Source organism: Barbus barbus (assembly GCF_936440315.1).
Source record: "Barbus barbus genome assembly, chromosome: 2".
NCBI lineage: Eukaryota > Metazoa > Chordata > Actinopteri > Cypriniformes > Cyprinidae > Barbus > Barbus barbus.
Genome location: NC_136730.1, coordinates 40,752,020 through 40,767,578, shown reverse-complemented (window position 1 = coordinate 40,767,578; position 15,559 = coordinate 40,752,020). Strand labels below are relative to the sequence as shown.

At 38.9% G+C, this 15,559-nt stretch overlaps 1 protein-coding gene across 2 annotated transcripts in view; it reads right to left on the bottom strand.

Moving 5' to 3' along the window:
• Positions 1-371: 371 nt before the first annotated feature.
• LOC306887262 (myotubularin-related protein 13-like) overlaps positions 372-15,559 on the bottom strand; it is a 145,351-nt gene continuing 130,163 nt past the window's right edge. Inside the window, exons 30-42 of one of the 2 annotated variants that reach the window (XM_079444880.1) lie at positions 15,469-15,543; positions 13,215-13,390; positions 12,308-12,484; positions 11,757-11,858; positions 9,413-9,598; positions 8,035-8,161; positions 7,556-7,683; positions 6,096-6,320; positions 4,364-4,471; positions 3,642-3,832; positions 3,468-3,555; positions 3,251-3,382; positions 372-1,581 (exon numbers count right to left, since the gene is read on the bottom strand). In XM_079444880.1, the coding sequence (XP_079301006.1) occupies positions 1,483-1,581; positions 3,251-3,382; positions 3,468-3,555; positions 3,642-3,832; positions 4,364-4,471; positions 6,096-6,320; positions 7,556-7,683; positions 8,035-8,161; positions 9,413-9,598; positions 11,757-11,858; positions 12,308-12,484; positions 13,215-13,390; positions 15,469-15,543 (1,814 nt within the window). In that variant the 3' untranslated portion in view covers positions 372-1,482. The remainder of the gene's footprint in view (positions 1,582-3,250; positions 3,383-3,467; positions 3,556-3,641; positions 3,833-4,363; positions 4,472-6,095; positions 6,321-7,555; positions 7,684-8,034; positions 8,162-9,412; positions 9,599-11,756; positions 11,859-12,307; positions 12,485-13,214; positions 13,391-15,468; positions 15,544-15,559) is intronic. The other variant, XM_079444881.1, reaches the window with a different exon arrangement.

Sequence of the window (15,559 nt, the reverse complement as noted above, 5' to 3'; positions counted from 1 at the left end):
TGTCACATTGCTCATGCCACGTGTAGTGTCCAAAGTGGGCGACTAGTTTGTACTGTTTTCTGTGACAGTCTGCAAAGCCAACTTTTTATGCATGTCAATTATCCTTTACAGATTGTTGTAAATGCATGTTAAATCAAAATCTAAATGTTATAAACTACAGTTTTCTTCTAACACTATTTAAAACCCAGTATTGCTGACGTGTCTGCATTTTTGCCTCGTGTAAATATGTGGAGTAAAAATGTGTTTTGAGGTTTTTTACACTTTCGGATGCACCAGCGTATGAAATTTAGTTTTTGCGTTCTTACATACTTTATAGGTCTTATCGTTCATACATAATTTAGGATATATAGTCATGCAGTCACAAAAAGTAGTACAACTTCTCTAGATTTATTTCAAATAACAGCAAAACCCAAAACAAAATATAATCAAAAACAGTAAACAAACCAGAAACATTAGTGGCACCACAAAGTATTGTACATACAGTAACATCATTTTAGGTTCAGTAACAGATACGCTACCAAAACAAATGGATAAAACCTTAGTGCCTCAAAAAGCCATCAACATCACATGTAACCTTACAGAGAATGGAGAAATATAGTGTTCTTCCCTTCATTTCAAACAAAACGGCTTACTGATAACCATCTCAAGGAAGGATATGCTTTGCTTGGTCTGTAAATTGTCTGTAATTAAGTATAAATATGAGTGTTTATTTCAAGTTAGATTAAAAGGTTAGAAAAACATATTTAACAGCATATTCAGCAGAATATAAAAAGCTGGAATTGTAATATATGTACATAAGACTCTCCATTCAACAAAAACACAATCAAATGCTCAAATAATTTACAGAACAACAACTTTGTTACGCATGAGTATAACATTCATACTGGGGAAAAAAAAAAGTTTTTGCAAATATATATAAAAAATTGCACACTAGAGCATAAAGTTGTCTGCTCCAAGCTTTTGTGTCGTTAAAACATAATGCCTTTAGCCTAGTTGTTCTAGTCATTAAAAATCTGTTTTCTACAGAGTGCATATCAATAAGTGCAAATTATTTGCCTTTTACACATTGTGCATCTTTCTAAACATTTGTCAGATTTTGGTGCTTGTTTTGTATTTTAACAGCAGCAACGGTATTTTTGTTTTGCAGATGTTGCCCCCGAGTTTAGGATTAGTGCTATTGCTTTGTCTCAGTTGCATGTAGCAGTTTGTTCAGCAAATGTCAGAGTAGTGCATTGCATCATTTTCACCAATCACCTGAACAGAAGCTCAGGATCAGGTTTTTGAGCACAGGTAGTGGGGCGCAGTAAATGCAGCTCCACAGACTAGTGAACGGGGCAGTGTTTTTGTACGTCACTGCTCAGGTGCAGTTTATCAGGAGTCTTTTGGATTTTCAACAGGCACTGAAGGCTTTACTATGGTCCTACTAATTGCACAGTGAGTCTCCCTGCATGTTACTGATGAGTCATGTAGAAGAAAAAGGCTTCATGCGTCTGAGATGCAGCTCTGGATCTTATCAATCCATAGCAGGGCATTCTGAGCATCTGCTGCACAGAAGTTGTACACCCGTTTAGTGGTCTTCAGCTGCACGGGAAAAAGAGAGAAGAGATTTTAATGTACTTCTATTAAGCAAGGATGCGTTTATTTAATCAAAAGTGACAGCAAAGACATATGTTACAATGCTGTTCTTTTTAAATTTCTATTGCATGCTGATTGGTCAAAGCAACAGCATGTTCACCACGTCACTGTGGCTGCACCCAACTATTAACCTTATTTTACATGGCAGGTACCAGCTCTTCTAGCATAAGGTTGGCACCTACTATATGTGACCCTGGAGCACAAAACCAGTCTCGAGTAGCACGGGTATATTTGTAGCAATAGCCAAAAATACATTGTATTGGTCAACATGATCAATTTTTAAGTGAAGGATATTAAGTAAAGATCATGTTCCATGAAGATATTTTGTAAATTTCTTACCGTAAATATATTCAAACTTAATTTTTGATTAGTAATATAAATTAAGGACTTAGTTTGGACAACTTTAAATGCAATTTTCTCAATATTTAGATTCCAGATTTTCAAATAGTTGCATCTCAGCCAAATATTGTCCAATCCTAACAAACCATAAATCAACGGAAAATTTATTTCTTCAGCTTTCAGATTATGTATAAATCTTAATTTCGATAAATTGACCCTTGTGACTGGTTTTGGGGTAAAGGGTCACACATTTACTTAAAAATATTAAGGATAGTTGTTTTTTTTAATCAGAATATTGCAGGTACAGCAGCCATGTGCTCTTTTATTAGTACAGTCACGGCTGAGGGAGAACAGTAAATTCCCTTTCAAGGGAAGTCTGTTTACTCAGTGGCCATGTTTGCAACGCCTCCAGGCAGCTATTTCAGGCATCCAAGGCCATATCCTATAAACAACTAAATGCTGGATTTTCAGAATTACGTGAAGTTCACAGCATAGCGTCTGCATAGTCAGCACGTGTTCTTGAATGAATGATTTGTTGGTTGCACGGGCGGTGTATCATTGTAAGGACATCGACTTGAATGGGAAAATCTTTAAATCTCAAAAACTGCTTGCCATGATCACATTTCAAACCAGCAACAAAATCTGACATGGACTGCCCCATAAATGTTGTCTCTCGTGCTTGCATCAACAAAAGCTTATAATTCAGGCTGGACCAGTCAATGCACACATGCAGTCTTAAAGAAACAGCATTTCCATGGCAACCGGAGCAGCTGCAGGGAGACAATAACTTTACCGACTGGCTATTTTCCTTATAAGGAGGGAGCTATTCCACCATATTTTGCATTGCACTTTCTCCCACTGTCTTGGTACATCTATACCGTCTCAGCCGCAGACATCAGGCCCACGAACCACTGGCTGAATGTCAGATGCACAAGGTGCACAAAATGGTAAAGTATTGAGGAGTTTTGAAGTCATTCTCATCTGACTGGTTGAATTCTACAGGATTTTCGGGGAATGCATTCTTTCATGCGTCACATGTATTATTGTAAGGACATCGTCTTAACATTTTTACGCCCCAAGTGTGATGCTAAATAAAGCGAACTATGATTGGTTGCATTATATGTCTGTCAGATGGCCTCTTGAGTGGTTCTTGGCCAGCCAAAGTCAAGACCATCAATCTGAAGGTCTGGCAACATAAGACTAGGTATATCTAAAGGTCTTTGGTAAAGCACAGCCTCACGCACTGCACTGCTTCATTAACTGGTGAAATACTTACATCAAAGAAAGCCTTTTCACTGATGTGTTTGGGGGCTCCTATAGTTGGTGTGGCAATCAGGACAGATTCTACTTCAGCCAGGTCAATATAGCCACGACAGCTTGTGTCCTCATCCGTCTCATAATACCTCAGCTATAGGGGTGAGTCAAAATGCATGACAAATAAATGAATAAATGAAGGTAAAGACCAAAATACAAAAATGTAATAAACGACTCGCCTGATGTTTTGTTATGTCCAGAACAAACCACCTAGCTTTCCAAGCTTTAAGTAATGCCCCTCTCTTGTACAGGATTCCCTCAAATGACCTGTATAAACAAAGAAATTGTGGCTTGTTGGCTTTGTCTATAAAGTTAGATTAAGTGGTATCAAAAGTGTTGTCGGCCATTGTTACCTATTGTCTTCATTCTTTGGGGTAAACTGATTGTAGAGCGTGGCTGCCCTGCGATTAACCCCATTGACTGCAGTGGGGCTGCTGTCCTCTCCGAGGCCGCCGTCAGGTAGGTGCAACATGGAGTGTCGCTGATAGGCCTGCAAGTTGGAGGTGGGGACCAAACCAGAGATGGACACTGACTGTTTCCGCAGCTATGAGATTAAAAGGCAAGAGATGAGTTCAGTATATGTGGAGAAGACACAAACAAGGATGATTCTTTGGTGCTTTTAAGGCCTTTTTACCACTGCCAAACTAAAGCTCTACTACCTAAAGCTGTGGCTCTTGATGTGATATTGATATTGATGATGTGATATTAGGGTTTCTAATAAGAACCCGCATTAATAATAAGCAACTTCTGAGAGTTGGGTCCATATGAATCATTTGTTCTAAAAATGTGATTTTAGGAGGACATTCAAATTGTAATTTACACAGAGAAGAATCCAAACGCCAAAAGAGCAGCTGAAAACTACTTAAATCATCTACTGTCAATGCTAAAATGTTAATATGGGCTTGAAATAAATCCATGTTGCATACATGTATGATGTTAAACCGGCCTGTACACAGTGTGCACATTTAATATACAATTTGGAAAACAAAACAGGTAAGTAAGAAATGCCAGTTGAGGGCTACATTTGTGAAGCAAAGTATAACTAAAATAGCTGGACAGAAGCAGCAGCACTCACATTGCCCTCCTGTTTGAGATCATCTTGGATGCTGTCTCGCACCTTCTCCAGCGTGACATGCCAGGGCTCAGACTGCTGCCCCAGTTCTCCCTCCAGCCTCTCTATGTCCTGCAACCACACAAATCCATTTTAAGGCTTCCCTTTACTGGTGCCTTTAATCAACCAGGAAATCTTTGGGTTCTGCTTTGATATTTTTGTCCTACCAAGCAAACAGCACTATGTTTTTTGATGGCTGCTTGCTTTATAGCAGTGGCGGCGCTAGGGCGGGGCTTGAAACACAGCCCCATTAGAAACTTGCTTAGCCCCGGCACAGCACCCCCCAAGGATTTCCAAAACTTTCCTGTTTTTTTTAACTCTCGGTGTCACTCTCATTAACACTGATAAATAAACATTAAAAACCTAAAAAAAGTGCCTAATATGTAGTCTATAAAGAATTGATATTATGGGGGAGGGGTCAAGCAACTCAAGCAAGCAACAAGCAAACTTTGCGCAAGACGGTGAACGTCAATATAGAGAAAGTGAAAGAAAAAAAAACTGACGGTTCACGCTGCATTAACGGCGCATATTCTCGCCGAGACAACGAGAGACGAATCTACTCTAACATATGCTGATAACGGTATATAATCGTCTTAAATTATTCCCTTAATATTTCTCTATTGGCTCGTACAGTGAAAAACATGAGAAGAAACGTAGTTCGCGTGAAACAGGTAATTTTTGAAAATCAGTGTTAAAGACTGCGGTGTTAAAAATGTTAAATATAGGCCTATAATTCATTGAATAAATGAATAGACCTGTTTTAAATAAACTTTTTAAAAACATTTTCAATGAAGAGTAAGCTAATAGCCTATTTTATTATGAAATTATCGGGGGCCAATAATTACTTTTATTATTAAATTAATGAAATCTAATGATAACAATAGGCCTTATAATAAGAAGAATGTAACAGGCCTACATTAATTGGAAATGCTAAATCCTCTTAATATTGCCAATTTTTGATGCTTATCTCTCGCTATCATCGACACGTGATACGATGCGTGCCCGTGTGGAAATAGTTTTATGAATTGTAAAAAAAAAAAAAAATTTTTTTTTTTTTTTTTTTTTTTTTTTTAAGTAGTTTTTATTGAATTGAAAAGAAGAAGAAAAAAAACTTTCTCTCTTTTCTACATTTGTTCATAAATTATATTACTTTGTAAGTGTAACTGCCAAATAAATCATATTTGGCAGTTGGCATTAGTATAAATGAGAAGTTTAATACCACAAAAAAAGTAAAATGTGCCTTTTTCTAAGCTGCTGTATATAAAAAGCTGATAGCTAAAAGTTTAGGCGTTCATTACTTTCTCTCAATTTAATTAGTTTTTTTAGCTCCCCCTCTGAACCGTTAAGCCCCCCCTTAGCACCCCCAACAACAAAAAATCCTGGAGCCGCCACTGCTTTATAGTAGCTAGTATAATTCCTGCTATTCACAGATAACATCAAAAATGGGAGATACAGATTGTGCTTTGAGAAGTTCGGAAACACTTAATACTGGACAAATCCACAAGGAAAATCACGAAAAAGCATGGCGTGAAAAATATAAGGTATGTTTTGAATTTTTTCAGCTGCGTGGCCCAAGCAGAGAAAACTACTACTCAACTCTTCTGACAGACGCATCCCTTCGCTCCTCTGATCGGCTGCAATTTTACTGCATCACGTAACATTTTCACTTTGATTGGACAAAGACATATGGACTCACATCTAAGAGTTTGGTGATGGCATCAGGCTGGGCACGGCTGACACTGCTGTAACATGGCCAGACAATCCTCCTCTTGGTGGTGGCGATGGTGCCTGACTCTTCTGTGCTCTGTGAGCGCACCACGAGCATACACCAGTCATAAGAGGGGCCTGTGGACAGCGTCTCCCCGGTGTAGAACTCCCATGTCGTCAGATTGGGGATCGAAATCAGCGGTTTCAACACCACCTAAAGGGAAAACAAAGGAATCATTATTTGTTGGATTTTTCAGTTCTGACTTTACACAAAGGCGCTGTAAGCAATATTAGTCACTGTAGAATTTCTGCCAGCCACTGAATTAGAAGCACTCTCTCTTTCGAAAGTCTTACCCGATGAAGGTATTCTTCTACCACAGGGGTTCCCAAACACGTTCCTGGAGCCTCCCCAACACTGCACATTTTGCATGTCTCCTTTGTCTGACACACCCATTTCTGGGCTTGGACTTGCTACTAATGGGTTGAATCAGGTGTGATTGATAAAGGAGACATGCAAAATGTGCAGTGTTGGGGAGGCTCCAGGAACCCACGAGTTTGGGAACCCCTGTTCTACCATTATGCATGTTTACATGGACTCATTTTTGTCAATCGGAATTAATCCGATCCGATTTCAAATTTAACGTATACGCAGTGCCCAGGCACCATGTTCAGAACCAGAGAAAGCCACCGTGATAATGTCACCAGCGCAAGAAAAAAAAAAGCTGACATATTATCAGAACAGCTTGTTTACCAAATGTTTAGTAAATATTCAGTCTCCTTTACTGAACAGTTCAGAAGATGTAAATATACATATGCACGTTTATAAGACTGAAAACATATGCAAAACATATGGAATTAAGTACTATTTACATGCTTATTTTTTTCTGTTGATTGGATTATTTTCAGAACTTTTAATTTAACAGAATCTTTCCCAACCTTAAAATCTCACAGTCTCAAGATTACAACGTGTGACCCTCTCTCCAGTGTTTGGTTGTAAGAAAGGAATGGGAAAAAAGAAGAAACCGCCCACAGGGCCCTTTGCTCTCACTAAACTTCATAAAACATGTTTTTGTTGGGCTATGGTTGACTATCGATGAACTGAATCACTCGTTTTGAAACCGTGTCAGAGGATGACTGCCAGTGAGAAGATACCCATGTTAAAAACAACTTTCTCTCACAGCCTGGATTTGAGGATAGGGCACTTTCCCATTCAAGCTTTATTTTTATAGACTGTCACCACCTAATTCACATGAAACAAGACTGCTTTATAAGGTCAAAGAGGCTGTTTTGCAATTGTGGGGAACTATTCTTTACTGTGAATGTGATCTGGCAAAAGACGTCAGCATGTTTGGGACTGGTAGTCAACATAACCTCTAAGCAGAGTGCTCTAGGTTAAAGGCCATTAGAGCTGTCTCGTACCTCTGCACACACCCAGATAAGACTCTTTACCTCCGTCTCTGAGGGACTGTACAGGTAGTTGAAGAAGAGAGGGCTCTTGCGGTGCATTCGGTTGATACACTCCCAGATACAGATTCCTCTCTTGGACTGCTTTTCTCCTTTGTCCTCAAACAATGTGCCTTTAGAGAGGAGACACAAAGAAGAACTTGTGAATTACACATTACTCAAAGTAATGTGATAAGGCGTGAAACAAAATATCAGAAGCCAAGTCTGATAAGACTAGCAGCACTTAAAAAGAAGTGCTTCCAAAGGTCATCAGGGCTGCTACAGGTAGGTAAAACTTTTCTGAGCAAGACTGCACGTGTTTGTTGTAATACTATAAAGGCATTCAAAGCCATGTTTATTTGACGAACACAGCTGAAAAACATTTGCACAATAATGTAATTATAGCAATACAAAAAGACAAACACTGTATTGTGGGGGAATGTGTTTCTTCTTAAAGGATGACATGAGGAGTTGTGCCTACACACCATGCTCCAGGCGCTCGTAGTCCGAATCCAGAAGGAAGTTTTTGAAGCGATTGGAGACGCAGTGGTATGCCAGAAACTTCAGATAGTATTGATTAAACTCAAACTCAAGGGGGTACTGGTTATGAACCTGGAATAAGAAAATCAATGCGTCACAACGGAGAAGCTTTTTGGCCTCATTTCACAGCCACAGCGATTAAACAAATATGTAGAACACCATTGAGACCGCAGTTCAAGAAAATGATTAGTAAACGCCAAGAAAATGATTAGTAAACGCCCAGGAAATTATTAGTTGAAGGGAATAAAAAAAAAAAAAAAAAATACAAAAATAACAGCAGCAGGAGGAACATAATGTGGTAATGTACAGCCAATAGGATCTAGACAGAAGAGCTTGCAAAGTTCTCACACTCGAGGCCACCTGGACTTCCTGGCAAAAACAACAGCTGCCTCTAAGATGAGACACTTCTATTTTCAGATGCTTTCACTATATTTCTGCAGTCTGTGACATTGCAGGACCTCCGCTGGGTCATTCAAATGCTCTACGCCTTGATTTCATCACATATGCCTAAAAACAATACATGTCTGTGAACGCATGGGAGTGGTGCGTGTTGTCTCTGGAGGGAGAAAAACTCTTCCTGCCCTTTACTTAATGTAGCACAGACTGAACAGAAACCCCAAAATTGCAGTTTTCCACCAATTGTGCTAAACGTGCCGATGTTGGGAGGTTATGGCGAAACACTCCAGCCAGGACAATGCTGGCCGCAGGTTAAACACCATCTGTGTACGATCATTTCAAAGGGGGCTGGGGGTAGGTAGATGTGCCGAAGGAGCAGCTCTGGCTAAATTACTTGCCCACCATGGGGATTGCAAAAGGAAAGCGAGAGCATGCATTCTGACAGCTGAGTCTTTCTCGTCCTCCTCCTTCTGGCTGGACGCTGCAGGAATGCTGTGAGCTCATGGACGAAGCACGGTGGGAACAAGAGAGGGATGTGTGAGAGACAGAGATCGGGAGTTATAAAGTGATTCTGGGCAGTGTGTGAAAAAGAGAGATGGAGCAATTGGTTATTTGTTATTTAGCAGACACTTATCCAAAATGAACATGGACAGTCCCATTTGGTGCAGCCTGGGGTTAAGGTGTCTTGCTCAAATGCAAAATGGTCATGGGGGTCATGAGTCATTCCATCTGTGGTTTGAACCTACAGCGTTTGGGTTTCCAGCCCAGATCTTTAACTACTACGATTCCACCAATCCAGATAATGGAAAACATCAGAAGATTGCTGGTTCGAGAAGCAAGATCATTATCTCCTTGAGCAAGGCAAGTTACCCCAGGTTACTTTGGATAAAGGTGTCTGCAACACGACTACTTATAAAGTCAACTTGCCTGATGGACACAGTCAAGAAACTGGAGGAAGATGGGAGTGAAGCCACTGCCCTGGCTGCTGGGGGTCAGGTTGCCACGTTGGCTGAATTTATGGCCAAAAGACAGCCACTCTTTCTCCAAAAGCACCTGAAAGCCCTCTAAGGTCCTGTAGAATGGATCACTGAGCACCTGCACAAGGGAAACCACCTACAGAAACAACAGAGAGGAATGTAATGAGTTACAAACAGGGGCCGATACTTGAGAAGTATCCAACGTAAGTAAATTCTGACCCTATTGGATTAAACCCTTGCTGACCCAATGCTGTAAAACCTTTGTTCATCTTCGGAACACAAATTACCGTATTGACCCGAATATAAGACGGCCCCCCTTTTTCCAGATGTACCTTTTGGAAAAGGATTTTCTTTTTTTTGCATATTTTTCCTATTTGAATTTTTGTTTTGAAAGTATGGTAAATACTGGTAAAATGTACCAACCATGACATAAAAATATACACGTTTTGATATACCATTAAAAATAACAGGTAGCCCATCTGAATTATAAAACATTTAGTCTATCCATATCATAGTAGCCTACCAAAATTTTATTAACAGTAGAAGTGAAAATTTATTATAGTCTTCAAATCTGGGTACTGTCTTATGTTTTAAAATCCCTTACAGAGGAAGTTTGGTCCCATCAGACTAACATGACTCGTGCCGCTGATAGCGTTTCTTTTTCTTTTGTTTTCACTTGCGATCTTTACAACACACATTACATATTTCATGGCACACTCATTTTATGGGTGTATGGCGCCACCTGTTGTGGGTGTATTATTGACATGTCAAAATCTAGACCCTGAATATAAGACAACCGCGTTTTTTCAGATTTACTTCCAAGAAAAAAACATTGTCTTATATTCGGGTCAATACGGTAAGATATTTTTGATGAAATCCGAGCGCTCTCTGATCCTGCATAGACAGCAACACAACTACCACGTTGAAGGCCCAGAAAGGTAGCAAGGACATCGATAAAATAGTCCATGTTCAACCATAATTTTATGAAGCTACAAGAATACTTTTTGTGTGCAAAGAAAACAAAAATAATGACTTTATTCAACAATTTCTGTCAAAATGTCAGTCTCTGATGTACGTTCACAAGAGTAACACGACGCATGCGTGTGGTGCTGCTGATGCAGGAGCCGGTGTTCTGACGCAGAACCCAGATGCGCTGTGCCTTGTTTACAAGCAGAGGAAGACGCACACTGTACATAAAACAATCTTAGTACACATGTCTGCAGGGTCAGAAAGCTCTCAGATTTAATCAAAAATATCTTAATTTGTGTTCTGAAGATGAACGAAGGGTCTTACTTCTGAAATACATCAAAATGCTGAATATAAAATCTGTTGCAACTTTCAGTTTATGTGGAAAAAAAATTATTTATAATCAAAAATGCATTGTGAATACCACTTCAAAAATCTGTCTGCCAGATAATAAAATGTTACATGTAAAGCTTCGCTATAACCAAAGGCAGAAGTTCTACAGAGCCTGTTTCCATGAGTTATAGAAATATAATTATTGTAAGCATTATTGGAGCAATTTCACAAAGCAATAAGCAATATCACAACACCTTCCCAGACTGAAAGCATGGCCATGTGACAACAATGTGATTCTGTTCTCTCCTACAAAGCCAGACATATGGAGCCTATTTAGATAGATCGGAGCAAACAGCACTATTTGATTTGCATCAGATCAGGCCTACAGAGAGAATGGCAAAATGGTCAAGAAGCAGGGAAATTAACAGGAATAGACTTGTTCAGACACGTGCATGATTCTGACCACAGCTACGTTTAACAACTCCAGTTGACACTCAGAAAACACAATTCTGTTTCTAATGACAGTTAAGTAATCAAGTGGGCATGGAAAATCTTAGCTGTGACCGCAAAAATGTCTCTACTGCAACAGCATTACAAAAATAAAGTTTCAAATCAAAATAGATATTTAAAAAAAACTAAACATTAATGTGCAAAGATGACTGTCAGGCATTTGTAGGTTGACATTCCCATTACTGTTTTTATTGACTGACCAATGGCCGAAGTTTGGGGTGGAACTACCTGCTATAAGAAAAACTGGATATCAAAGAAACTGGATAGCATTACTTTTTGAACAATGAAATATGATAGAAGGTGCATTGGGAATTCGGTTTTAAAATTGTATGGGCAAATTCCATTCATTGCCTTAACAAGGTGATTAATATTTGAATCTGATAATAGGCAAAGACAAGGCTCTAAAACAAGCATCTAATAAATAGAAGGAATAGGACTGTTAAATTGTCACATGCTATAGCACGTGTGTGTGAGACGATGCTCACCTGAGTGGTAATGTCCCAGCCATCCTCAAGACTAACTAGTACAGATGATCCGCTGTCCAGCAACTCCACCACAACCAGAGCCAGCTGCAGAAGCTTGTGTAGCTGTTGAACACATAGATAGAGTACAAAACAACACATTCTATGTTTAGCAATTCCTGTGCATTTATTGTATCACTGCTGTGCACACTGCTGACTAAGAGCTCTCAGAGTGTCTTGGCAGAGATCCTTACAGATAATATTGTTTTAGTGTCTGAGACACAGTGGACCATAAGGCCAAAGGGTTTTGTGAGTGCATGGGTTTTAGAGTGGTAAGCAACTTTGTTTTGCTTTAATTGTGTCATGCAATTTTCCCATCTTTGTGTTGTATAGTTTCCCATGGGTAACTGGTTTTAAGGAAAGACTTTTCAACAGGGTCAGAGTCACACTGGCCAACCGGTTTCTGGTTTTCTTTAGATATAGGCCACTGTGAGTCACAATAAGGGGAAGGTGCAGGAGTTTTAAAACAGAACAGGGTTCTGCTAAGGGAATGTGTGTTCAGAGGTCATGCTAACCTGTAGCATCCATTCACTCTCCTCCAGAGCCTTAAGGAACGAGTCCTCTGTGTCTGAGGACGTGGAACTGGGTGCACACGCTCTCAGAAGCTTCTTGAATGAGCCCTTCACCTGTCTTGTGTCTGTAAATTCTACCGGCACCAGTTCACAGTTCAGTGCTGAGTCCAGTCTTAAGCCCTGTCATGGAAAAGCATTTGATACAAACTTTTAATTTTGTTTTGTTTCATTTCTGGAAATAAAAGAGCACAGAAACAAACATTTGGAATATGCCTCTGCATGGGTAGAACCTTGTGGAGAAGTTTTGCTTGCTTCCAGACCAGAGTCACAAATTTGTATTTCAATAAGCTTTTATTATATTCTATTTAAGACTATAAATTTGAGCAGACCAAGTATTTTACTAATGTGGATGAAATTAAATTTCCACTTCACAGGCAACAACAAATATTCAAAACAGACAGTTAATGTACTGAGTAGGACCAGCCAAATAACTGATAGTTTACTTAACTATTAATTTTCATTTATTTTTTTTATATTGAATGTTAAAGAAACACATTATCAAATAGGTAAAAAGCAGCACAAAGTTCCTTCAGGCATCCAAATGTAATAGAATTTCAGCCAAAACAGACAAATTGTGTCAATAAATCAGAGCTTTTATAAATGGCTATTAAGAGGTCCTTATCTAGTCGTGGATTTATTATGCACTGGGGAGAACACTGTCCAAGTATTTCAGGGTGATATGACCTGGTACACTTCAACACAAAAATGAAAGAAAAAGAAGAAAAAAAGGCTATTAAGAAATGAACGCTTCTTTTGGCCTCCTTTCCCATAAAAGGTTCATCACACAAGGTCAACATCAAATCCTTAGCTTCTTCTCTCAAATAACACATAGTAAGTGTAACATCTTTACCCTGAGGTGAGACTTTTCGCCAAAGATGTAGAGAGCGGCTTGATGCTTGAGGAGTTGGGCCTGGATGTTCTCAATGCCTGTAGGGGGCGCCAGATCCTTGCTAGCCAACCGCGCGCCCACGTCGGCAGTGGGATGCTGGATGAATCTGCTGCTAGAGCGCAGACTAGCCCACACACCTTTCAGAGAGAGGGGATACAGCAGATGCATGTGAATAGGTTAGGCAGGATTACAAAAATAGCCTTGTAAAAACAAACCATCGTAACTAATATCAAGGATGGACAAACTCAGCAATGCTAAATGTGCTAAAAGATGCTTAGAGTACTATACACTTATTGGTAGCTTAAAATCATAATCAAATTAGCCACATAAACATGTTAAACATGTAAGGGGTAGGGAATGTGAAGAGCTTTAAATGTTGGATGTTTATATATACATATATATACATATATATATATATATATATATATATATTCCATTTGAATATATTTTAAAATGAAATTTATTCCTGTGATCAATGCTGAATTTTCAGCATCATTAACCCAGCTGTCACGTGATCCTTCAGAAATCATTCTAATATGATTTTGGTGCTCAAATATTAATAATACTTAATGATGGTTTTTATTATTATCAATGATATAGTTTTTGCTGCTTTTTTTGTGTGGAAACTGAATAGAGCCCTGCACAGGCCTGAATTATAGGCCCTAGCCCGGCCCTGGCCCGAGACGCTCAGGCCCTACCTAGCCTGACCCAACCCAGGCTTTTTTTCCCCCCTCCTAAATGGAGAGTGCCATTTAAAGCACACTTTGCAGGACATGGAGGCGCCAGCGCAATCACGTGCATTTTTTCAGTGGATACGCCATCATTTCTGCTCATAAAGGTAAAAGAAATACATCATTCGGAAATGTAAATGGTCTACTTTTATTTGTGCGCACTAACAATATCAACAAAACGTTGTGCTTTTATAAAGTAAAGAAAACAAACATGATGCGCTTTCTGCCATCTCGTCTTGAACAGGAGCGCTTCACAAAAATGAACCGAAACACAGCGAATACATGCTTCACACAGACCTGATAAATATATCTATAGAACGCTTTAAATGACTACTTAACAAAATAAAATAAATAGAAAACAAAATCTCTTTCATTATAATCATAATCCGTAAAGATGCACTTCTATATAAAGGCGCGACTAATGTGGAGATGGCGACTTCATTTTTGTGACACCAACTCAGAAAACACTAGTTTATTAGTAAATAATTCAAATATCTCCTTACTATTGCGGGAATTTTTGTCATCCCTATTTGATGCATGTCTAAAATATAAAATTAAGGAGAAGCCTAAAACAGGCCCGAGGCCCGGGCCACGTCTGAACTATGACATGAAAATGGGCACAAAGCCAGACCCTAGGGGCGTAAAAAAGTTGGGGCTAAAATGCAGGGCTGTAAAACTGATACAATAATACCTTTTTGAATGTAAGTATTAATTTCCATACATATCTTGCTTTCTCCAAACCTTTCAATGGTTTCCACAAAAATATTAAGCAGCAAAACTGTTTTCAATATTGATAAGAAATTATTCTTGAGCACCAAATCAACATATTAAAATGATTTCTGAAGCATCATATCACACTGAAAACAGGAGTAATGATCCTTTTTCTACATCTCAGGAATAAATTACAACTTAAAATATTAAAACAGAAAAAAATTATTTTAAATTTCAATAATTTTTTCCTGTATTTTTGATCAAATAAATGCAGAAAATCTTATTTATTCCATGTAATATATATTGACCAGTAATATATACTGGCCAATCTCAATAGTATGCAACATACTACCATGTTTCTTTGGAATCACATTATCATATAGTTCGTTGACCACTCTTCCTAATGCTCGTCCTACAGAGTTGAATTTTGACTGACTGAGACTATGTGAATGTTAGCTCATTTAGTAAAAACGGTCAATCCTGTGATGATTCAGTGCTCTGTCATCAGCTACTACAACACACTAAACATTCACTAACATACCACTGAACCTCAAAACTGCAGTCACTACAGACCTGCCAGTACAAACTACTACAGAAGTGGTCTTGCCACAGTAAAGTTCACTTCAGGAAACCAGAAAAGTCAGTGGTAACCTCATTGTGGTTTAACTTTCAGACACTACAGAGGCATGGACAGAGGTCAAAGAGAGGCTGAGAACATGGATTAAGTCAAGTATGGATTAGGTTAGTAAGAATGAGTAAAACAGAAACTATACCTTGATTGTGAATTCTTCCCTTAGCTGAAGCTTTTTGGTTTGAGTGAGTGAATAGTTTATCCCTGTACCCAAGTACTGGTAGATTAAAGGT